This window comes from Aethina tumida, chromosome 5, assembly GCF_024364675.1.
Source record: "Aethina tumida isolate Nest 87 chromosome 5, icAetTumi1.1, whole genome shotgun sequence".
Classification (NCBI taxonomy): domain Eukaryota; kingdom Metazoa; phylum Arthropoda; class Insecta; order Coleoptera; family Nitidulidae; genus Aethina; species Aethina tumida.
This window is the reverse complement of record NC_065439.1, coordinates 18,379,779-18,404,731: the sequence shown is the minus strand read 5'-3', so window position 1 is coordinate 18,404,731 and position 24,953 is coordinate 18,379,779. Positions and strand designations below refer to the sequence as shown.

General features: G+C 31.4%; 1 protein-coding gene across 1 annotated transcript in view; it reads left to right on the top strand.

Annotated features, from left to right (window-relative positions):
- The window catches only part of LOC109606072 (alpha-2 adrenergic receptor), a 201,780-nt gene extending 177,209 nt beyond the window's left edge, over positions 1 to 24,571 (top strand). The window contains exons 2-5 of the mRNA XM_049967652.1: positions 18,471 to 18,656; positions 18,719 to 18,970; positions 23,531 to 24,066; positions 24,133 to 24,571. Of these exons, the coding sequence (XP_049823609.1) occupies positions 18,471 to 18,656; positions 18,719 to 18,970; positions 23,531 to 24,066; positions 24,133 to 24,220 (1,062 nt within the window). The 3' untranslated portion in view covers positions 24,221 to 24,571. The remainder of the gene's footprint in view (positions 1 to 18,470; positions 18,657 to 18,718; positions 18,971 to 23,530; positions 24,067 to 24,132) is intronic.
- The last annotated feature ends 382 nt before the right edge of the window (positions 24,572 to 24,953 follow it).

Sequence of the window (24,953 nt, the reverse complement as noted above, 5' to 3'; positions counted from 1 at the left end):
AGTACTAAGATTCCCTGAAATTATGTGCCCGATGTCTTTCTGGGGCCTATTCGGTATGTTTATCGTCTCATGGCCTTTCAAGTTTATACAGTTCATTCTTTTAAATGACGTTTTAAATATTTAAAGAAAACGATACTATAAAGCCTAGAAAATTTTAGTTAATTCATTTAAAAAGTGTCGAAACATACATGCGTAAATCATATAACATTTTAAACAAAACCATGCTAAATTTTTAAAAAATCTTATTGACACAATTACTGTCTGAGAGTTCAGTTTTATATAAAACATAAAAATGGAATTAAATTGGAGTGAATGAGTGATTTAATTGCGGAAAATTGACAATGCCGACAAAAGGGACTGACACGTGTTCAGACCATAGAACAAGTTCACACCAATAAACGACAGACGAAAACCCGAACCGATCTCCACTCTGATTCAATAATCGCGGGCAGATTGGGGACGATCTGCGGCCTCAAAGACCTGCAATCTCCACCTCAGCAAACGATGATCAATCTTGTGTGTGTGTGACAATTAAAATTAACGGACACACAATAAATGTCCCGTTGGTTAATTCAAGCCTGTAAACGGTATTTAATTCTTCCCCACCGTTGAATTTAATTTAAAACGCAGTCCTTGAGCAAATGTCAAACCGGCATTGGTCGTTGTTGGAGCCGTGGTGGTCGTTTGCCAGAGCGAAACTATTTTTGGTGAACGACGAACAGTGAATTTGGAATATGCGGCCTGGCCCATTTAGAATGATGTAGATCCCATGTGTGCCAACTACGAAATGAAATGTTCCTAACCAAGTGAAATGCATGAATCTCGAGTAAATATCCGCGCGAGTGGCGCAATCGCTGGGGACTTTATTAAATTTCGCCCCTGTTGTTACTCAATGACTCAGAATTGATTTTAATTTGAAATGTTGTTCCTTATTGCAGCCGCCGTTCGCCTTGCCATTTGCATAACGATCTGTTTTTGTGTTCCGATGGAAATGTTTACGTTTACTCCATATTACGAGGAGTAACTGTCCGGGTTAATTGGATTTTTGGCAAATTTACTGGGCGGCTGAATGGAAAAAATGTTCTCGTTGCGTCGTTCCTTCGAATTTTATCGGCCGGGACTCGGGGATGTCGTCGGCGTTATTTAAATTGAACGAACCGCCTCAGGATTCGTCCTTTTTGCACGACCGTCACTGGCAATTATAACGGACCCCCATAACGTTAAATTGGGTTAGTGCGGTCGCACAATAAATATTTTCCGGAAGCAAACTCACTCTAACTGAATGTAACTCGACTATGACACTTTTTCATCGGGCAAAACTTCCAACATAATAATATAACACACTTAGGGAGTTTGCAGCCTCTACTCAGTAATTTTATTACTTGCTTAGCTTGTCTACGACACTGCTAAAACTTTCTCCGAGTTCGGCAAAAGCTGCAACTTTACATTAATAGAATGATATTTGTATCGTTGACTCTACCGCACTGTTTTGTTACACGAACTTTCTAATGAATGAAGAGTGTTGGTGTAAGTGTTAAACTTTTAGTGGCAGGCTTGTATACATTTAATAATCTCGCAAATGGCCAGATGCCTTGAAAAAACCATCTAGCCATCACTTTCGTTTCAGTAAAAAATAAAAACATCCTTTTATGTCAGTAATATTTAATCACCGAGATGGAAAAGGACGAAATTACATATCGTCATTTCCCAAGGAGAAATTATTATTAGATTATAATTTCAGGGAATCGTTCCACTGTGCAATTTTTTTGGGGTCCCCCATTCGTCTAATCCTACGTCAGGAAATAAATGTTACGTTCGTTCTCTTTCATTCCATTCTTTTTACTCATATTAATTTCGATCAAATATATATGTTACCGCTCCAGTTCACTTCCAGTCAACAGAAATTGCGGGGAAAATCTCTCTATTGAAAAGAAGTCCCTTGGATCCCAGTTTGCCTTTAATCCAACGTCAAGGGTCAATTCTTACATTTTAATCTAGATTAGTTGGATCAATCCCCGAAAGCATGGCCAAATCCTCACTCCCTACTCGCTTTAATAGTTAATCCTGGGCACATAAAATAAGATTTGGCACAATTATATCAAAATTTAAATAAAGCAATTTCGAATGCTAATGACGGAAGATTTCGTAGGAGATTCGTAACGTATAAAAAGACTTGACATAACAAATGGACTTTTCCGTTTAAGATCGCGCCTGGTTTTATTTATGGGACCTGTTCCAAATCTCCAGTAATCCGAGAAAATAAGAATGAATTGATCACTTTCAGTTAGGGCTGGCGGAACCGGAAGATGGCTGCTTAAATTACAATTTACTAGTGAAAGTTTGTTCGAACATTTCGTTAATAATCGTTAGATTCAGTCCTGATTTTATCACGAGTTCAAAAACAAAGAACAAGGACTACTCTAATTATTTTAACTATTTTTAATTTACTATGTAATAAAAAAATTTGTAACTCTTAAAAACTGACATCAATAGTTGATTTCATACTGCCCCTATTTTTATATGACGTTTTGAATTAAATTTAAACAAAACTATTCTATAAAGCTTAAATTTTAATTTTTTAATTTAATTCATATAAAAAGTGTAAAATATTAATTACACATAAAAAAATTAAAAACTAAAAAAACTGACTATACTTACTGGACTGTGGATGGATTTTACGTTTCGTTGTTCCCATACTAATGTTAAATGACTTTTTAACTTAAATTGATACAAAACAATATTATACAATACTAAGTCTGGAACACATTAGTTTAGTTGAGTAAAAAATGTAAAGAGTTACTTACGTTAATAAAAAAATTACCGTTAAAAAGTACTTGTCTCAAATTTCCAGTAATCCATGAAAATAATAACAAATTGATCAATTTTAGTTAGGGATGACGGAACCGGAAGATGGTTGCTTAAATTACAATTTTCTAGAGAACGTTTATTCCAGCGTTCCATTAATAATCATTAGATTGAGACAACAATCCTGATTTTAACAGGAGTTCAAAAGTAAAGAGCAAGAACGGCTCTAATTACGAGAAACACTTTTAAGCAAATAAAACCGTAAAACTTTCTAAAAAACTGTGGTTGGATTTTACATTTCGTTGTCCCCATACTAATGTTAAATGACTTTTTAACTTAAATTGATACAAAACAATATTATACAATACTAAGTCTGGAACACATTAGTTTAGTTGAGAAAAAAATGTAAAGAGTTACTTACGTTAATAAAAAAATTACCGTTAAAAAGTACTTGTCTCAAATTTCCTATAATCCAAGAAAATAATAACAAATTGATCACTTTTAGTTAGAGATGGTGGAACCGGAAGATGGTTGCTTAAATTACAATTTTCTAGAGAACGTTTATTCGAACGTTTCGTTAATAATCGTTAGATTGAGACAACACTCCTGATTTTAACACGAGTTCAAAAGTAAGGAGCAAGAGCAGCTTTAATTACGAGAAACACTTTTAAGCAAATAAAACCGTAAAACTTTCTAAAAAACTGTGGTTGGATTTTACATTTCGTTGTCCCCATACTAATGTTAAATGACTTTTTAACTTAAATTGATACAAAACAATATTATACAATACTAAGTCTGGAACACATTAGTTTAGTTGAGTAAAAAATGTAAAGAGTTACTTACGTTAATAAAAAAATTACCGTTAAAAAGTACTTGTCTCAAATTTCCAGTAATCCATGAAAATAATAACAAATTGATCAATTTTAGTTAGGGATGACGGAACCGGAAGATGGTTGCTTAAATTACAATTTTCTAGAGAACGTTTATTCCAGCGTTCCATTAATAATCATTAGATTGAGACAACAATCCTGATTTTAACAGGAGTTCAAAAGTAAAGAGCAAGAACGGCTCTAATTACGAGAAACACTTTTAAGCAAATAAAACCGTAAAACTTTCTAAAAAACTGTGGTTGGATTTTACATTTCGTTGTCCCCATACTAATGTTAAATGACTTTTTAACTTAAATTGATACAAAACAATATTATACAATACTAAGTCTGGAACACATTAATTTAGTTGAGTAAAAAATGTAAAGAGTTACTTACGTTAATAAAAAAATTACCGTTAAAAAGTACTTGTCTCAAATTTCCAGTAATCCATGAAAATAATAACAAATTGATCACTTTTAGTTAGGGATGGCGGAACTGGAAGATGGTTGCTTAAATTACAATTTTCTAGAGAACGTTTATTCGAACGTTTCGTTAATAATCGTTAGATTGAGACAACACTCCTGATTTTAACAGCAGTTCAAAAGTAAAGAGCAAGAACGGCTCTAATTACGAGAAACACTTTTAAGCAAATAAAACCGTAAAACTTTCTAAAAAATTGTGGTTGGATTTTACATTTCGTTGTGCCCATACTAATGTTAAATGACTTTTTAACTTAAATTGATACAAAACAATATTATACAATACTAAGTCTAGAACACATTAATTTAGTTGAGTAAAAAACGTAAAGAGTTACTTACGTTAATAAAAAAATTGCCGTTAAAAAGTGCTTGTCTCAAATTCCCAGTAATCCAAGAAAATAATAACAAATTGATCACTTTTAGTTAGGAATGGTGGAACCGGAAGATGGTTGCTTAAATTAAAATTTTCTAGAGAACGTTTATTCGAACGTTTCGTTAATAATCGTTAGATTGAGACAACACTCCTGATTTTAACACGAGTTCAAAGTAAAGAGCAAGAGCGGCTCTAATTACGAGAAACACTTTTAAGCAAATAAAACCGTAAAACTTTCTAAAAAATTGTGGTTGGATTTTACATTTCGTTGTGCCCATACTAATGTTAAATGACTTTTTAACTTAAATTGATACAAAACAATATTATACAATACTAAGTCTAGAACACATTAATTTAGTTGAGTAAAAAACGTAAAGAGTTACTTACGTTAATAAAAAAATTGCCGTTAAAAAGTGCTTGTCTCAAATTTCCAGTAATCCAAGAAAATAATAACAAATTGATCACTTTTAGTTAGGAATGGTGGAACCGGAAGATGGTTGCTTAAATTAAAATTTTCTAGAGAACGTTTATTCGAACGTTTCGTTAATAATCGTTAGATTGAGACAACACTCCTGATTTTAACACGAGTTCAAAGTAAAGAGCAAGAGCGGCTCTAATTACGAGAAACACTTTTAAGCAAATAAAACCGTAAAACTTTCAATATTTAACTTTTGTGTAAAATCCAATTTTCCATTACGCAGCAAGTAAATTTGTTCGAGAATTCCAATTTTATTTATTGGTTCCCGCTAACCAGTAACAGAGCCAGTCAATGAAATGTACAAAACGAATTTCCAATGAAAAGCGCAAACCGGAAATGCTATAACACGAGCATTGTCTGTAAATAGGGACCTTTCATTATGTCATAAATTTAGAGTTCATACGGCGTTGCAGACGACAACCGAAAAATAAAACGTAAACCTCGCGTTTCGTTCCTCAAACGCGAAACGGAGCGGGATGTTTATAAATACATCCGATGGACGGATAAATCGAGATTAGATTATGAATTCGTGTGCAAAATATTCTGCGTTATGTTTCAAAACAGCACGAAAACAACTCCAGTATTTATTCGGAGACATTGTAATGATAATGTGTCGCAACTTTATCGCCCAATAAATAAACTAATGGCAGTTATCAAGTAGAAAACTCGAGTTGGTGGCAGAAGATTAGCGGTGCCTATCACGTATCTGTTGGTACGTGCATCTGGAAATGCGGAAATTAGAAGTGGAATGGATTCCGAAACGCTCCCTGCAACTTGGTTCGCTCACGGAACTGGACGAACCATTAATTATAGCGGTCGAAACTGGCGGAGAAGCTAACAGGGAAAAACCTGTAGAATATTCAGGACAATAAACAATCGTTTAATACAAGTGAAAATAATTTGGTTTAGATTCTTTCAATTCGATGAAATATTGGCGTGAATGGAGGAGTGGATTTATCTAATTTAAAAGCCCTAAATAATAGGTTTAATAAAAAACTAATAAAACCTTTATACAATTGCAAAAGTTTCCAGTATATAATTCGAAAATAAATAAAACATAATTTAATATTAAGTAGGACATAAAACGGAACATTTCCCAATCGAATTAAAACTTCCCACCCTCTATATATTTATTTTTAATGGCCGTTGTTAACAACCAGTTTGACCTATTATTTTTACACACATACTTAAGGAGCTCTTCCTGGGGACCGTAACTTCCAGAACAGCGGTCCTTACACCGTTTAATTACGGAAAACGTCTTGGAAAGTGAAATATTTTATCCGCGTCGCGGTACAACGATGATTATTGCCATTTTGGGGTAATGAGGTCGTAACGTACCGTTTTTACCACCACAATAAGGGATAAAGTTCGCAAATATGGGACATAACCGTTCGCCGGGATCCATTAAACTGACAGAAAACAATTCCCGTGATTCGCAAACGTAATGTCAGTAATTTTGAGCGAATTGTCAGTGGATAATTTCCCCGCGACTATTTTCCATACATTACATTGCATCACATGTGAGATTAAGCTTAACGGCGATCATGTGACATTCGTATCCGTATCGACTTGGCCGTTTGAAATGGGAGCGTTTTAAGAGGGAAGAAGACGCTGCCAGCCAGACTCGTCCAGGCCACAACCATTTTCATCACGTAAACCATTCCAGATATTAAGCAGCGTGAAACGAGTAAAATGATATATTGGTCTCCAGGAAACACTTTTATTTTGCCCCGGACTGCATTCTCCGCGCTTATTATAATGCCCGGTCTTGTATTCAGGGTGCGGGTTGAAGGACTTTAATGAAAGTCGTAAAAATACACCACAACATGCTAGTTTCGCTCGAGGATTTTCAGGAAGGCGTTCCGGCATCTTCCAAGCATGAACAATATTTTAACGAGAGTGAAACGTCAATCACGATGTAATTATTAATTGTTGCAAACGATATAAAACGTACCGTACCATTAATAATGGGATTATTATAGTATTAAATTAAATATGTGCGTTAAATAATTTAACAGATTTTACTAATGAATTGATTTAATTGTTTTATCAGAACAATTTTAATATATTGTTGCTTGTAAATGTATCTGTGCATAATTCAAACGGGAAATCATTTTTATTATTTTATAAAATAATTAATTTATTTTTAATCATTTATCAAATTTTATTATAATATAATTATAATTAATTAAACTTGCTTGTAATAAATTCTAAAAAATACATTTTTGCTATTTATTACATTTGTCACTATAATTATTTTTTTATAGATCACATCTGATACAATTAATCATATCAAATCTATGCACAAAATGAAAAAATACACTTCGTTATAAAAGAATTTGAATCTATTGAACTTGTTTATCAATATATTTTCTATAATTAATTTTTTATTATATACATAAATATATTAAAAGAAAAGGAAAAACTTGTATGGATTTCAATATATTACATATTTTATATTTTAATACATTAAAATTACATTTTTGCCATTTATTACAATTATAAGTTGTGTAACAATTTCAACAATTAACAAAGAATATTCTTTGAATAACTAACACATGAAAATTAGTTCATAAATTACCCTTTTTGCCATTTTTCGTGATGTTAGACATTTGGTCATTAGGTAATTTTGTCATTTCGGAATTTTAGTAAATTGATACGTTTTTAATAACTTTTTTGGATTATAGAAAATTTTTGCATTTTTGATGAATGAGTTACAAATGAATTAATTTAATTGTTTTATCAGATCAATTTTAATATATTGTTGCTTGTAAATGTATATGTGCATAATTCAAACTGATTATCATTTTTATTATTTTATAAAATAATTAATTTATTTTTAATCATTTATCAAATCTTATTATAATATAATTATAATTAATTAAACTTGCTTGTAATAAATTCTAAAAAATACATTTTTGCTATTTGTTACATTTGTTATTATAATTATTTTTTATTGTTCACATCTGGTACAATTAATGTGACATCAAATCTATGCACAAAATGAAAAAATATAATTCGTTATAAAAGAATCAATTAAACTTTTTTATCAATATATTTTCTATAATTAATTTATTATTTTATACATAAATATATTAAAAGAAAAGGAAAAACTTGTATGGATTCCTATATATTACATATTTTACATTTTAACACATTAAAATTACATTTTTGTCATTTATTACAATTATAAGTTGCATAACAATTTCTACAACAAACAAAGAATATTCTCTGAATAACTAACGCATGAAAGAATAGTTCATAAATTACGCTTTTTGCCATTTTTCTTAATATTAGACATTTGCTCATTTGGTCATTAGGTAATTTTGTCATTTCGGAATTTTAGTAACTTTTTTGGATTGCAGAAAATTTTTGCATTTTTGGTGAATGAATTAATGATTTATTTGGGATATTAATTACATTCTACATTTTTAGTGGACTTTCGGAATTTTAGTAACTTTTTTGGATTGTAGAAAATTTTTGCATTTTTGGTGAATGAATTAATGATTTATTTGGGATATTAATTACATTCTACATTTTTAGTGGACTTTAATATTTTTTTATACTCATAGTGACTTTCTTTTTTTTTTGTAATATCGGTAATAATTTATTTACTAAATTTGTAAAAAATCACTAAAGATGTAGTTTTTCTAAATTCTTAAATTAGTCCAATTCAACTTTCCCAACTGTTTAACTATTTTTCGTCATTTAGACATTTGGTAATTTGGTCATAAGGTGACTCGGTCATTATTTGGTCATTAAGTAACTCAGTCATTCGGTAATTTGGGCATGAAGTAATTTAGTCATTAGGTAATTCACTCATTGGGTAATTTCGTCATTTGGTCATTAGGTACGGTTAGTACTATTTAACTATTTTTCGTTATTCAGTCATTTGGTAATTTGGTCATGCAGTAATTTAGTCAATATATAATAACAATTACTTTCCTTTCATTAGGATGTTACCTGCAACTTAAAGTAAAAATCAATCTGAAATCTTCACAAAATGTAACAATAAAGAAATACACTTTGTTAAAAAAGCGTTTGTTGGAGATGTTGAAAGAAAAGGAAAATCGATGATAAACATTCATGTATCGGTAAAAATAAGAGCCATAAAACCGCTTATCCCGCCCACGTGAAGTGTATTTCCAAACATCTGCGTGTAAAATATGAAAAAGCAGAAGAAAAGCGACGAAATGGGTGGAGGAGGGGCCGTAGCTCGAAGGGGGTTAGGCGGGCCAGCCATTGCACAAGATGCCGGTCGAAAGGTGGCATGCGATCCAAGTAATGTTATGGTCATAGCACAGGAACCCCTTTCTGAAATTCTATCATCCTTTATGTCCCGACATTTTACACATTTTCGATTATGCCAAAACTCCGGGACGTATAAAGTGCCGCCTTCCCCCTTTATTATTCGACGGCTCCCGGAGATTTTACTGATACCGTTCGCGCCGCGTAACCTGTCGCCCGTCACACGATCAAAATTTTTTTTTTTTACTGCCCGAAAATCGAACCATCAAAATTCGGACCCGGTCCACACAAAACTCAATTTTCAACCAGCGAATATAAATCGTTCCCTTTCACTAGATATTTTTATGTATTATATAAAATACTAAAATGAACTGGGACGAATTGAAGGAATGATTATAATTATTTGGGTATGATTACACGAATTTATCGGAGTGTATTATGGGGTTCAATAGAAGGATGAAAGAATAAATTAGACCCCATAATAATTGGCGTTCGAGGATAGGAACCGGGAAAGGTCTAACATTAGAGATGACTGTGAAATTCCTATTTCTGTGAAAATTACTCTCTATTACGAAATTATATCAAGTTTAATGAAAGGCACGCCCGAGGGAAAATACCCGCTTTTCACTAATTTATACATTATTTATGGTAATCCGTATGAATATGTAAACAAACAGATTTTTACTTAAATATTTGGGTCATTATTCAGTTATTTTCACCCTTTCACGTATAGTAACAGTGGTAATGAAAATCAAATAACGAGATATGTTTTGTACTCTATAATCAAATTATAAAATATCAATTTTAATATTATATAATACACTATTTAAATACAATTATTGCAAATTTTGATTGGAATTCTAATGTATTTTAAATAATTAAATACCTATGCACTTTATTCATTCATATTATATTATTACACCATTGTTATCATATTTTATTAAATTATAATGAAGTTCGTTCCATAAAATTGTATCATTGCTTTTTAAAAATAACTTTTGTATATGCTAAATACTTTTTTTCTTTTGTCAGAATCTAAATAAAAATATGTTACATCAAAATTTTAATTAAAATTTAAAATTGTGTATTTAAATAATTTTTGCAATATAATATAATTCCGGATTATAATATTTAATTCGAAATTTCAACCTCATTAATTTAAATAAATTTTGTTAGAGTTTAAATTAATTTATTTAAATCATTTACATATTGAATAATGCATAAATAATTTAATTAATTTTTATTAATTTGTAAAATGTTTTATTCATCATATATTTTATTATTTGTTAATATAAGTAGTAATAGAATTTTATTAGCAATTATTTATTTTTTTTTTTTTTTTTTTGATAAATTTTAATAAATCTTAAAGCAAATGTTAAAAAACGTTTATTTTCTGATTAACTGAGTTCAATTTGTTGATAAAATATGATTTTCTTTATAATATGAAAATTAAGTTTATCTATATTTCTAAATATATATAAATAGCTTGGATATATAAAAAACATTGGAGAATCACTAGACATAATTCTAATAATATAATTTCGAATTATTACATTTAATATCAAATTTTGACTTCATTATATTAAATAATTTTTGCTGAAGTTCAATTTAATTTATATGAAACGGCATATATGAACAAATAAAATGTTTTAATTAAAATTTTCGATTTATTATTATTTAATTACAATTAATTCGTTTGTTAAATCTACTAAATTCTTTAGTCTGTTATAATATTAAATTTTAAAGCATTAATTCACAAAATGTTATCAGATAATTAGCCTACAAAAATGTTATTTTATGAGTTAACTACTTTCAATTTATACTTAAAATAGAGTGAGTTTTCTTACAATTTGTATTTTAAGTTTGGCCATTCAGTTTAATTACGTTTTCCGTCTATATTTCCAAACACCAATCTCAAATAAAATGCTTAGATATGTAAAAACCTTAATTTAAAATGCATGGAAAATTTACACAGAAACAAAGAGCCAAGTAAAATATAAATTGCAACTGACAAATTCCCCACCGTAATGTAATTGCAGCTTGGGCCAGCTGAGAACTTTTAAACTATTGCACGTTGCCAATTAGGCACATTTAAGCGATTCTTTGGAAAGTTTCGCCATTGCCACATCCTGCGCAACACAATGCCGACCGACGACGTTTTAACTGTTACCCATTAGTTTTCCGGCCCACATTCCGCGTCCCCTTTTGTATTACGGTTATTGTTATTACTTCGTGACGGATTTTTTTCCGATATTTTATTTAATCGTGTTTCGGACGTTTCATTACGCTAAACAATTGGTCGCGTCCAAACTGCTGCGAGGCATTAAAAGCGATATAAAGGAATCGGGATAAAGGAACGGTGAAAACGGTGGGAACGGTGAAAGAGACCACATAAACATGTAAATAAGTTTAAGTATGCAAATGCGGTTAGAAATGAAAAAAGGACTAATGTAATGCTGCAGAATGGTATTATAAATGTAACGAACGACCCTGATTATATTCTCTCTCGTCCCGTCCGTTCGCCTGGGATGAGGCGAACGCGTACGGACAGAAATTGCTCAAGGTTTTTTCTTTTATAAACAGTTTATTTTTGCTTCCACTCGAGCGTACATCGAATGTCCGTTTTTTAAAATGAATTTAAAACAACGCACAGCTTTTCGCGCCGTCAGCTTCGCCAGCTTTTACGTGCTTCTCAGTGCGAAAATCAATAGTGGACCGTGGAACCCGCTGATAAATTTAATAATTGTATTATTATCTTGCATTTTATCTAACGGACGAGCTGATTGTTTTTATCACCGACTAATGAGTTACTGAAATTATTTCCGGGTTTTGCGGTCCACATAGATTATTAAAGAAAGGGCGGACATGGATGAATCGATTAATCGAATTTGTCAGTCTAGTGTGGTGTGGCATATTTATTCAACATAAATTTAATTTCCTGTTTTTCACTAGATGACTGTTTTATATTTACATAGTCCTGTTGGTAAAAAATATTGTTATTTTTTCAGCTTAATTAATTTTGAAATATCCGCTGCGAAAGTACGTGCTGAAAATAACGTGATAATTTCCTCAGTGTGTTAAGCACTGCAAACAATGAAATTTACAAGTTTTCCAACTTTCCATCAAATTTATTTTTAATACAGCCTTTATGTTCCTGTACCCTCCGTAATATTTAAAATGCTTTCAAGGATAATAGTATTATCCACTTGATGCAAGCAACCCGCTTAAAATATAACTGCTGTAAAAATATAAAATAATATTGAAATATATATTTAAATTTTATCGTGTGTGAAAAGGTACATATTTGATTAAATAAAACTTTTTTATGCTTGACAAAATATAGAAATATGAAAAGTTCAATATTGTTATTTGAGTTATACGTGTTTGTTCACAATTTGTGTATTAATATTTTAATAATAAATAAGCTAAATAATAAAATACCTATATAGTCTGACAAAAACAATAGGATATTATGTTTAATTTAAATCAATAATGCCGTACATAAATGAATGAATTATCGAAAATTAATTAAGGGTCCATTTTCAAATAGCAATTAAAACGAAATTAAGTTTCAGTACGCTTTTATTACTCAATAAATTGAAAAATACATAAAAACGATTGATTACAAATTATTGTAGCTTTATAAAATTGTGACAAAACTAGGTTAAAAAAAATATATTAAAAATTTAAATGTATTATATTTTTCAGTTATAACTTTTTTTATTATTTTATTCTAATATTTTTTGAAACTGTTGAATAATTTTGTTTTATATATTTTCTAAATCAAATCCTAAAATAAAAGAAAATTTTTATTTCTTATTAAATAAATATATAGTGCAAAACTGTTTAGAATTAACAGAATAGATAAAAAATATAAAAAGAAAAATATTATTTATTATTTATTTAAATCTAATAATTCATTAATTGCTGAGTGTATTTAAATAATTTTTAATATTTCTTAGAATAATTTAATCAATACGGAAGTATTCAAATAAAAATGATATATGAAGGATATACACTAGAATAAAAATTATAAAAAGAAACTTTTGTATTACTATTTTTTAAATCAATTTATTTCAATGTAAACATTTATTACTAAAATAGCAATGTGTGAGGAATTTAAATAACTGTAATATTTCTTAAAACTATTTAATGAATATAGGAATATTCACATATATTTTTAAACGAACGGTCTAAAACTTTAAGTTATTAAATAAATTTAAATTGTTATTAATATAATGGAGTAAATTTAGTGAATATAAAAGTCTTCAGGTAATTGTGGAAAATAAAAAATATAAAAAGAAAAGCTTTTATTAAGTTTTTTAAATTAGTTAATAAATAAATGCAAACATTTGATCCTATGGAAAATGATCATATGGAAAATAATCGTATGGATTTTGATCATATGGAAAATGATCATATGGATTTTGAACCCATGAAAATGATCGTATGGATTTTGATCATATCGAAAATGATCGTATAGATTTTGATTGTATGGATTTTGATCGTATGGAAAATGATCACATGGATTTTGATCGTACGGATTTTCATCGTATGGAAATTGATCGTACGGTTTTTAATCGTATGAAATTTGATCGTATTGAATTACGTTTTTAGTAATTCCTCACGTTTTTAATGAATTTTTGAGATTTTAGTAGTTTTTTACGTTTTTAGTAAATTTTTACGTTTTTCGTAACATCGTTATATTTATATATAGACTGAATGTATATATATTTCTTTAAGGCTACCATTCGTAATTGTAGCAATTAATGCACCCAAGAAATTTCGAAAGTATGGCTCATTAGTATTTACTACTAATTTTCTTCGAAACTAAATTGTTCGAGAGAAGAAATTTATTTCACAATAATTTTCACATGAAATTTTTATAATTAAAAATTTTTTGGTTATAGAAGTGTAATAAACAACTTGTAAATAAATAAATTTAAACATACATTAATAAATTATATTGTTGAGTGTATCAAAATAATTTTTAATATTTTTTTAAAGGAAAAAAGTAGAAAAAAAAGTTTTATATTATTACTTTTTTAAATCAATATAACAACTGAAAAACTAACAATACAAGTCTTTCCTTTCGTACTTTAGACTGTAAAAGAGATCTGAATCTTTTTTTTATATTCATTAAACAGCTTCAAGAAATACTATTATTATTATAAATAAATGTAAAAATTTTAAAAACAAGAAAAACCTTTATTTACATTTCTAGTTGTTCATATTACAACTGCTTTTGTTTATTTCAGATCTTAGTGTTAATATTCGTCTAAGACATTCGAGTTATTTATTAAATTTATTTCCGTGACGGCCACACTATGGCGGTCGGGCTTTCCATTTATTAAAAAATTCCTCTCATCTCACCGAGGCCCTAATTTATATTCCGCGGCGGTTTTTTCAACGAAATGATTAAGTACTAGAATAAATGCACCGTAAATTTTAATAACAATTATTTAAACAGGCCAAGATTAATTTCTGCGTCTACTCACCGCCATCCATCTTGGGCCTGAACCAACGTATTAATACGAAGAGGAAATGGAAACTTGGAACTTTTTCGAGCCCCGTTTTAATTGCACGTACATATTTTAATTTTCAAACGCCATTACATTCGTAAATCCATTTAAATGGCCTAATTAATAAACAATTTTGTTTTCGTGTAAACAATTGCGGTCGGTTGCCCTGCAAACGCAATTAGGACGTTTCTCTATGAAAATTACGGTGTTTATACGTTTTCGCAGCGATAGATAAATCGGAGACACGACGTGGAATTTGATTTGCGCTAACGTTTTTCAATTTTGGTAATTTTCGGTACGCGACAAATCGCATTTGGCAAATAAGTTTTGATAAAGAGGCGTGCCTGTCTTCATATTAAGTTACCGCGCCCGGTATTACTTCCTCTCGCATATGAAAATTTTTACTCGCACACTTATTGTCAAGGGGAATTTCCGCTGCCGAATAATTTAATAGCTGCGTCTGAATAATACACAGTTTAAAATTGTCCCGTAACTTTCCCGCCCTCGCTTACCCGAAACTGTTCCAACGAAATTTCATAGTGCAAACACATTCCATAACTTTATTTGTTATCTCGTGTTGTGGATTTCTTTAGAGAGTTGCATCTGCTCAGACTTCCACCACGTACCTGTCTTCTGCGTTCCGGACAAGTAGAACCGTATCGATCTACAACTATTTCCAATAGTTTACCTACTTGTTTTATCAGGGTTGGGAAAGTTACATTAGACAGGTTAGGTTGGCAGGCTCCGGTTCCGCGAAACGTTCGTATTACTAAACATTCACCGAGGGCGGCAATAATAAAACAGAAATTAATAAGCACGTTTGATAAATGTCGCTCGTAGCTGGTTCAGGGGTTCGACATATGTCACAGGAGACGGCGGGACACGGGCAGAAAACGAGGGAACATTTGTAACGTGAAACATAACTAGTTATTTTAAAGTAATTTCTTGGAGGAAAATATGTGTTCAATTTAGTAGAAGAAACCTGATAAAAACGGGCGACGACAAAAACACACGTTTCTCATTCGTCAACATGAAATGTACGTTAAATCAAGCGCATTATCTTGTGCCGTGGCCCTATCACTCTCAGGCAAGAAGAAAAAAAAGTTAAAACAAACCGGCTTTAATAGAGCAATAAGGCCTCGAAAATACCCAGCTTTCCTCTGTTGGCTTATGGTTTTTTCCCTGTGTTTGCTGCCTTTTCCCCTCTATATAGAAAACGGGAATGCGCAGCTTGGCGCTTCGCTTACGAATATGAGAAAGTATTGGAAAAATAAATATTGTTTCTAAAGGGCTTTCGTACGGTTCACTTCTTTTGTGTTTCACGTAATAACGCGAAAACTTCTCTGCTTAAAAGATTTTCAATATGCCATAATTTATAATTAGAGGTCTTCCAAATAAAAACATTGAAACTTTAATATTGTTTAAAGTTGCTTTATTATTAACTTCATTTAAAACTAAAACCTAAGCAAACGAATTTAGATCAAAGTTACACGACATGGTCTTATCTTATAAAGTAGGTAAATAAAAGAGAATGGAAGCTAATATATCTTGAGGTGCACGTGAATAGTAAAAAGATTTAGTATTTGATTTTTCTCGTCTCCTAAACAATAAAAACTCCGGCTACAAAAGAAATAGGAATATAAGAGTATTTACTTTCAAGTACGAAAGACCCAAATAAAAAAGATTCAACGAAACGTTCGTTATTAAGGGGAAAATAGACTTTTAATGGTTTATTTGTTAGAAGCAAACGGTATTTTTACATGTTTTTCATGTAATGCTGTTTTTAAAAATTAATAACAATACATTGGACTAAAATAAAATGTTTTTATTTTTGTTTTTATTTTATTAATAATTAATTTATAGTTTTTCTCATTATTTTTGCACAACATTTAAGAAATACGAGATATTTTCTTTTTATAGATTGTTTCTTTAGATTCTTTAGTTTTTTTAGATTCTTTAGATTCTTTAGATTCTTTAGATTCTTTAGCTTCTTTAGATTCTTTAGATTCTTTAGATTCTTTAGATTCTTTAGATTCTTTAGATTCTTTAGATTCTATAGATTCTTTAGATTCTTGAGATTCTTCAGATTCTTCAGATTCTTCAGATTCTTCAGATTCTTCAGATTCTTCAGATTCTTCAGATTCTTCAGATTCTTCAGATTCTTCAGATTCTTCAGATTCTTTAGATTCTTTAGATTCATTAGATTTTTCAGATTCTTCAGATTCTTCAGATTCTTCAGATTCTTCAGATTCTTCAGATTCTTCAGATTCTTCAGATTCTTCAGATTCTTCAGATTCTTCAGATTCTTCAGATTCTTCAGATTCTTCAGATTCTTCAGATTCTTCAGATTCTTCAGATTCTTCAGATTCTTCAGATTCTTCAGATTCTTCAGATTCTTCAGATTCTTCAGATTCTTCAGATTCTTCAGATTCTTCAGATTCTTCAGATTCTTTAGATTCTTTTGATTCTTTAGATTCTTTAGATTCTTTAGATTCATTATATTCTTTAGATTCTTTAGATTCTTTAGATTCTTTAGATTCTTTAGATTCTTTAGATTCTTTAGATTCTTTAGATTCTTTAGATTCTTTAGATTCTTTAGATTCTTTAGATTCTTTAGATTCTTTAGATTCTTTAGATTCTTTAGATTCTTTAGATTCTTTAGATTCTTTAGATTCTTTAGATTCTTTAGATTCTTTAGATTCTTTAGATTCTTTAGATTCTTTAGATTTTTTAGATTCTTTAGATTCTTTAGATTCTTTAGATTCTTTAGATTCTTTAGATTCTTTAGATTCTTTAGATTCTTTAGATTCTTTAGATTCTTTAGATTCTTTAGATTCTTTAGATTCTTTAGATTCTTTAGATTCTTTAGATTCTTTAGATTCTTTAGATTCTTTAGATTCTTTAGATTCTTTAGATTCTTTAGATTCTTTAGATTCTTTAGATTCTTTAGATTCTTTAGATTCTTTAGATTCTTTAGATTCTTTAGATTCTTTAGATTCTTTAGATTCTTTAGATTCTTTAGATTCTTTAGATTCTTTAGATTCTTTAGATTCTTTAGATTCTTTAGATTCTTTAGATTCTTTAGATTCTTTAGATTCTTTAGATTCTTTAGATTCTTTAGATTCTTTAGATTCTTTAGATTCTTTAGATTCTTTAGATTCTTTAGATTCTTTAGATTCTTTAGATTCTTTAGATTCTTTAGATTCTTTAGATTCTTTAGATTCTTTAGATTCTTTAGATTCTTTAGATTCTTTAGATTCTTTAGATTCTTTAGATTCTTTAGATTCTTTAGATTCTTTAGATTCTTTAGATTCTTTAGATTCTTTAGATTCTTTAGATTCTTTAGATTCTTTAGATTCTTTAGATTTTTTAGATTCTTTAGATTCTACAATATTGAATAGTTTTTTTAGGTTATACGATTTAGTTTAAAAGATACATAAATTTAATTACGTAATTTATTATTTTTAAAGCTGTTTAATAAATAAATGTGTCCACATTTCATTTAAATTTAAATCTGATTAAATATGTAGGATATTCGAAAAAATAATACAAAAGTCCATCTTTGAGTTAAATTTATTTTATATAATTTAAACAATTTCAAACTTAACCATTCGTTTAAAACTGCATATATAAACTGTATACTAAAAGATTCGTTTAAAACTGTATATAATTACAATAATTTTATGTTGTTTTCAGTTGAGCGAGGAACTGGGCTACGTGTTGTACAGTGCGCTGGGGTCGTTTTACATACCGTCATGTATAATGGTCTTTGTCTACATCAGGATATACTACGCGGCCAAAGCGAGGGCAAGAAGAGGCATCCGAAAACCACCCCGTCAACGTGCGCAGGACGCCGTCACCAGTTTTTCAAATCCTGGAGAAGTAAGTTTTTTCAATTTCACTTCCCCCAACCCGCGACGTATCCTCATTAAATCATTTTGCAGGTGAAAAACGGCAATAGCGGGGTGGTGAGCGGCGGTGGCGGCTGTTCGGGAACCGCGGGCGGTTCCATGGTCGATCGCAACAGCAATAACTCTCCGCGGGACGGCAACGACGACCGACAGATTGCCACCATCGAGTCCCATCCCAGGCCGATGCCCATACCGACCGTCACGTGCGACCTGGCCTCGGACATCTCGACGAGCGACGCCGGCGAACTCGCCCCCGATCCCAACGAGCAGAAGGACACCCTCAAGGTAACGTTGGTGGGAGTCCAATTTTTTTTTTTTTTTTCACTTTCGGAACGGAAACCGCATGGCTTTAGGGCGGGATGAATGTTTACGGACGCGAGTCAACAATGAGATGACCAATGTCCAGTTAATAGACGGAATCTCGAGGGTCCTGGACGTAAAAGCTGACAAGGAACAAGCATTGGTGTAGAAGGTTTGCTCTGTTTGAGTAGTATAACAACCTGCTCTTGTTCGCCCGGCTTACACAGTACAATTGGGATTTCAAAGTGGAGAGCGTAACATTAAATTAAAAATTTAATTTATAAAGTTCGTATATGGGTTTATAAGGATTAGTTATGTGCGATAAGGTGGAAGTAGTAACAGAAATAATCGTCAAATTATAATTAAAAGATTCGTGAGAGGACGTTTATAACCGAGGAAATTTTACTTTTATGTGCAGTAAAACTCAATGAAATTTATATAAAGGAACGTCGTAAATGTCGATAGTAATAAATCAAAAATAAAATAAAATAGACACAAGGAGAATAAATCCAAACGATCTTCTCCCAATACGATTCTTAAACTTTTATAAAAACATAAGAACTCTATAAACCAGAGCAACTTTCATTCACATTTAATTTAGAATACACCTTTTAATTAAAATAAAATAAAAAACAGAATACTTTCAGGTGTTCCTTTTACATGCTGTTTAAGCTATTTTTACATAAACTTATGTAAAATAGGTAAATTTATTAATCTAAATTCAAACTTTTTTATATTAATTTAAAACCAAATATTAATAATATAAAATAAAGGGAAGTAGAATAAATCCAAAGGATCCCATCCCATTAAGTTTTTAAAGATTTCAAGAAGATTATGTATCAAAGGAAATTTATTTATAATATAATATAAAAAGTTCTTTTTAATTAAAATATAAAATTTAATCTAGAATCAACCATTAAATTAAAACAATAAAGACATAAACCGAATAAATCCAAAACTATTCACCCAATAAGTTTTTTAAATTCTTTTTACACAAACGTATCTTATAAACATAAGAACTCTATAAACCAAAACAACTTTCCTCTAACATTTAATTTGGAATAAATCTTTTAATTAAAATAAAGTAAAAAACAGAATACTTTCAGGTGTTCCTTTTACATGCTGTTTAAGCTATTTTTACATAAACTTATGTAAAATAGATGAATTTATTAAACTAAATTCAAACTTTCTTTAGATTAATCTAAAATCAAATTTTTATTATTATAAAATAAAGAGGAGTAGAATAAATCCAAAGGATCTCCTCCCAATAAGTTTTTAAAAATTTCAAGAAGATTATGTACCAAAGGAAATTTATTTATAATATAATATAAAAAGTTCTTTTTAATTAAAATATAAAATTTAATTTAGAAATCAACCATTAAATTAAAACAATAAATACAAAAACAGAATAAATCCAAAACTATTCACACAATAAATATTTTAAATTCTTTTTACACAAACATATCTTATAAATATAAGAACTTTACAAACTAAAGGAAACCCTGAATTTTTTTATAATATAAAATGATCTTTAAAATATGATAAATCTAAAATAAAATGACAGGATAAATTAAAGCGTTCTTCTCCCAACATATTTCTTAAGCTTTTTTACTCAAGTTTATATAAAAACATTAGAACTTTAATAACAAAATGAAACTATAAAATTTTTTATATATAAGAATATCATATAATCCAGAATCAATAATTAAATTAAAATAAATAAAGACATAAACAGAATAAATCCAATCCCTCTTATCCGTATTTTTTAACATTTTTTAGACAAACATACGTCAAAACATAAAAGCCTTATAAACTAATATAACTAATATACATATAAACTAATACAAAGTGTCCTTTAATCTAGAATAAATATTTTATTAAAATAAAAAAATAAGCAAAAAAATAAAGCGTTCTTCTTCCAACATATTGTTTAAGGTTTTTTACACAGGCTTAACTGAAGAAATCCTAAACATATCTCCTATATATAAAATTCATATAATATATGAATATAAAAACAACTTTTAAATTAGAATAAAATAAACACTTGAAGAGAACAAATCCAAGAGCTTATCATCCACCAAGTTATTTAGATTTTTTTGTCCAAATTTTTGTATTCATATTTTTTTTTAGTCAAACTTGTATAAAAAACTTATTTTATAAACCAATGGAAACCTAACACTGTTTATGATACAACAGTTAATCTAGAATCAACCTTTCAATTAAAATAGTGTAGAAACAAACTGAATAAATCGAAAAGCTTTTCCCTCAATAAATTGTACACAAAATTATGTAATATAAAATATCTATTAAATAAAATAAGCAAACAGAATTAATTGAAGCATTATTTTCGCAATATATTGTTAAAGGTTATTTTATACAATACAAACATTATAAAACCTAACTTACTATAATATAAAATGTTAATTCATCTAAAATCAATCTTTTAATCCTCTGTCAGTTAAAATGTCCAATTTCCATATTCAGCTCACGATGAACTTCATCAATAGTCATCTAATATGACCGATCGGAACAGATTCATTTCCCCATATTAATATTTATTTACTATGAGATGAAAGGCACATTCGTCCACGTATGTTTATTTCCATTTAAATTGAAAAATGCAGATGTCCTCGCATATTTAAGAGTCGATTCGTCAGATCCGTCGCGCACACACGGACACATCGTATTCAATTTCGGTGCGAAGGGGGAAACAAAGATCTCCAGCGGGTCCCCAATATGTGGAATACATGAATACGATCCAAGAAAGTATTACATTATAATCTTTGATTTTTCGCTTCCGCTTCGCCATCCACCAAAACAAGGCAGTCTTGCTGTATCAGCAGGGAAATCAAAATCATCCGCGTTATTTTAGTTATGGTCTGGATGGAATTAAATCCATCTATTCCGGAGAAGACTCTTTGTTTTAATAACGGTCTTATCTCGGTATTTGCATTCGAGTAGTGCCGTGATAAACTGTAACGAATTAGAACAATCGAGTTTGCATTTCTGCATGTGATTTTCGACGTGTAACCTTGCAACTGGTGTGAACGTACCGCGTCGCGACGGCAAGAAGACATTGCATTTCTCGTGTGTGAAATTCAATGAGCCCGACTTAGAATCGAGTTACCGGCGCCTTGTCGACACATCCGCGTCGTCTTTTGTCCTCTAACTATATGTTTTCGTGCGCTGATTAATGGCAACGGAACTGTTTGCAACAGTACGTTAAGATTTTCACAGTGATTTGATACCGAAATCGTTGTTTGTATGTTCCGTTGAACAAAGGGCTGGTAAGGATTCAGATCAGGTGCTCCTCGTAATGTTAGTTACAGTGGGTGAGACCGCAATTGCACAACCGACAACAATCAGGAATAATGCCGGCCATATTGGGCTTCCTCTTTAGTCGGGACGCAGTTCGCATAACCAATCGACTTGACCACACCGTCTTACGATCCGGACCATCGAGCTAATATGTCCGGGGAAATGTGAGTGACAGTTCGTTATTAAATAAATAGGACGGAAAAGGATAAGCTAAACACAAAAGAGACTATTCAAGGACTCAGTCACAGACTAACTGGCCTCCCTTAGTTTCAAGGTTTCGGTCACTTTTTCTATGGCATTTGGCGAAGCGCCAAAATCCGCGTGGGCTGTGCATGTATAAGCCAATGTTTCGGTTAAGTAATGTGTAAAATAAGAATAGAAAGCAGCCTGTTTTTGCGGCCCCGTTTTAATAAAATTGTGGATTGTTTTGTGGTCATGGTGGATTGTTTTGTTCTGCTTCGTAATTATCTCCACACAAAAACGGGGGATACAAGAAAATAATGAAAGTTCTAACGGAACTCTTGAAGGAAATCACTGACTCGTGCCTTTCCATCGGAATTAAATTTTAGCATGTTTGGCGTTTAAATACTTACACAAACACCTTTTGTGTGTGTTTTTTTTTTTGGGTGAAGGATCCTCAAGTGAAGGGTCTTGTCCAAAAGCTAATTTACTAAAGCAGTTCATCAATAACCAATATAAGATGGGGTGGGATTGTCGAAAGGACATGTCCTCTTTTAAGATTAATGTTTCCCAGACTGCAATATGTTGTCTTCAAGAGATGTTAAACGACGTTTAATAAGACTATATTGAACTCCGCTAGTTCGCTACTCTTATTCCGTCCGTTCGATTCTCCCACGTTGCGTCAGATATCGGAGGGGTTGTATAAAAAGATTTCGGGAAGATTACCATTGATTTACTGACTAGACGGATTGCGATGTCATCAAAGTTTACACAAAAAGTTAATCAGATTTTATATAAAAAATAATTTAATAACACAGATGACTGGAGCAATGTTCAAACAAAGACTTTAAGGACGATAAGTTACTTCAATGTAATTTATATATTTTATCTGTTTGCTCATTCATTGTGACTTGAAATAAGTGTTAAAATTTGTCATCAAAAAAAAGCTTCGCTTTAAACTTCAGACATTACTTCAAAAGGTTGTTCAGAAAGGGGACGTTCCGCCAAATAAGATTATTCTCTTAAAATTTATGGATTTTTTTGCAGGTCTTCGGGCAATCGGCCCCGCAGGTGGTCCGCAACCCGCTGGCCCAGTGCCAATTCCGCGGCTCGACGCTCTCGGTGAACGGGGAGCTGCAGCAACAAGCCGCCGCCATGGCCCGCGCCCGTCAGCCGTCGATGGGCATCGACACCGACATGGTCAGCGAGTTCGACCCCAGCAGCTCCGATTCCGGCGTCGTGGCGCAGTGCACCGCCGTCAAACCCCTCAAACTCAGACTGTGCAAACCGATATTCGGCCGTGCGAAAAGTGCATCGAAAAGCCACAGGACCGAGGAGAAAAAGACTCGCAAGAAGAGCGAGAAAGTGCAACAGGAACACGTGGTGCCGCGAGTGCAAAAACCCAGGGATCCGGAACGCGAGAAACGTCGCATTGCCAGGAAGAAGGAGAAGAGGGCGACCCTGATTCTCGGACTCATAATGGGATCGTTCATCGCCTGTTGGTTGCCGTTCTTCTTCATGTACATACTGAGACTGGCCTACCACATTCCGGGCATCGCTTTCAGCACCGTCTTCTGGCTCGGGTAACTCACCCCGTCGGCGGCCGTCGAAGCAATCGATGTGCAAATCGTTTTTGTTGTTTGTTTCAGATACATGAATTCGGCGCTGAACCCGGTGATCTACACGATCTTCAACAAGGACTTCCGACGCGCGTTCCGCCGGATACTGTTCAAGTGATGTTTGGCGTACGTGTGCTGCTACGAGTGCGTCTCGCGTAAAATACGCACGGCGCAGCACCGCAGCGCACCGAGCGCCCTCTACAGACACTGATCGGCCAATCGTAACGCTTACGAGACGGCGCGAAATTCGAATTCATAAATTTAATTATGTTACTATTAACATGCGGTTCCGATTATTAGGATTCCGTGGACGGTTTTTCAGTTGTCATGGTTTGTATATTATAATAACTAATTAAACACCAATTAATAGTTGAAAAAAGGGGGATAGCTTTAAGATACGTAGGTATTTGATTCTTTATATACAATACATTTATTAACAATTAGGTATAGATTGCTCTGAAAGTTTAATGTGAATTTTTATGGATGTAGGGTTTTAAAGGTACAAAAACATTGTTAATGAATTTTATAAATTTTATTTTACGTTGTACTTCATATCACTAAGTCTCTTGAATGTTTTCAATAATGGTAACATGAAAAATTTGTGAATTTAACTTTTACTACCGACCGACAATCCATCATCACAGCACCATACTACTTACTGGAACTTGTACTTATGCGTCTGAGTTGACACATAAAATCTTTTGGTCGCGATTAACGTTGATGATCCCATTCTTTAAGCACACTCATACAAAAAATGATTTCATATACAATTACGTACGGTTAATTTCTAACTTATTTTCACATACACACAAAAGATAAATGGTATCTACCTTAATATGCATATTACAATT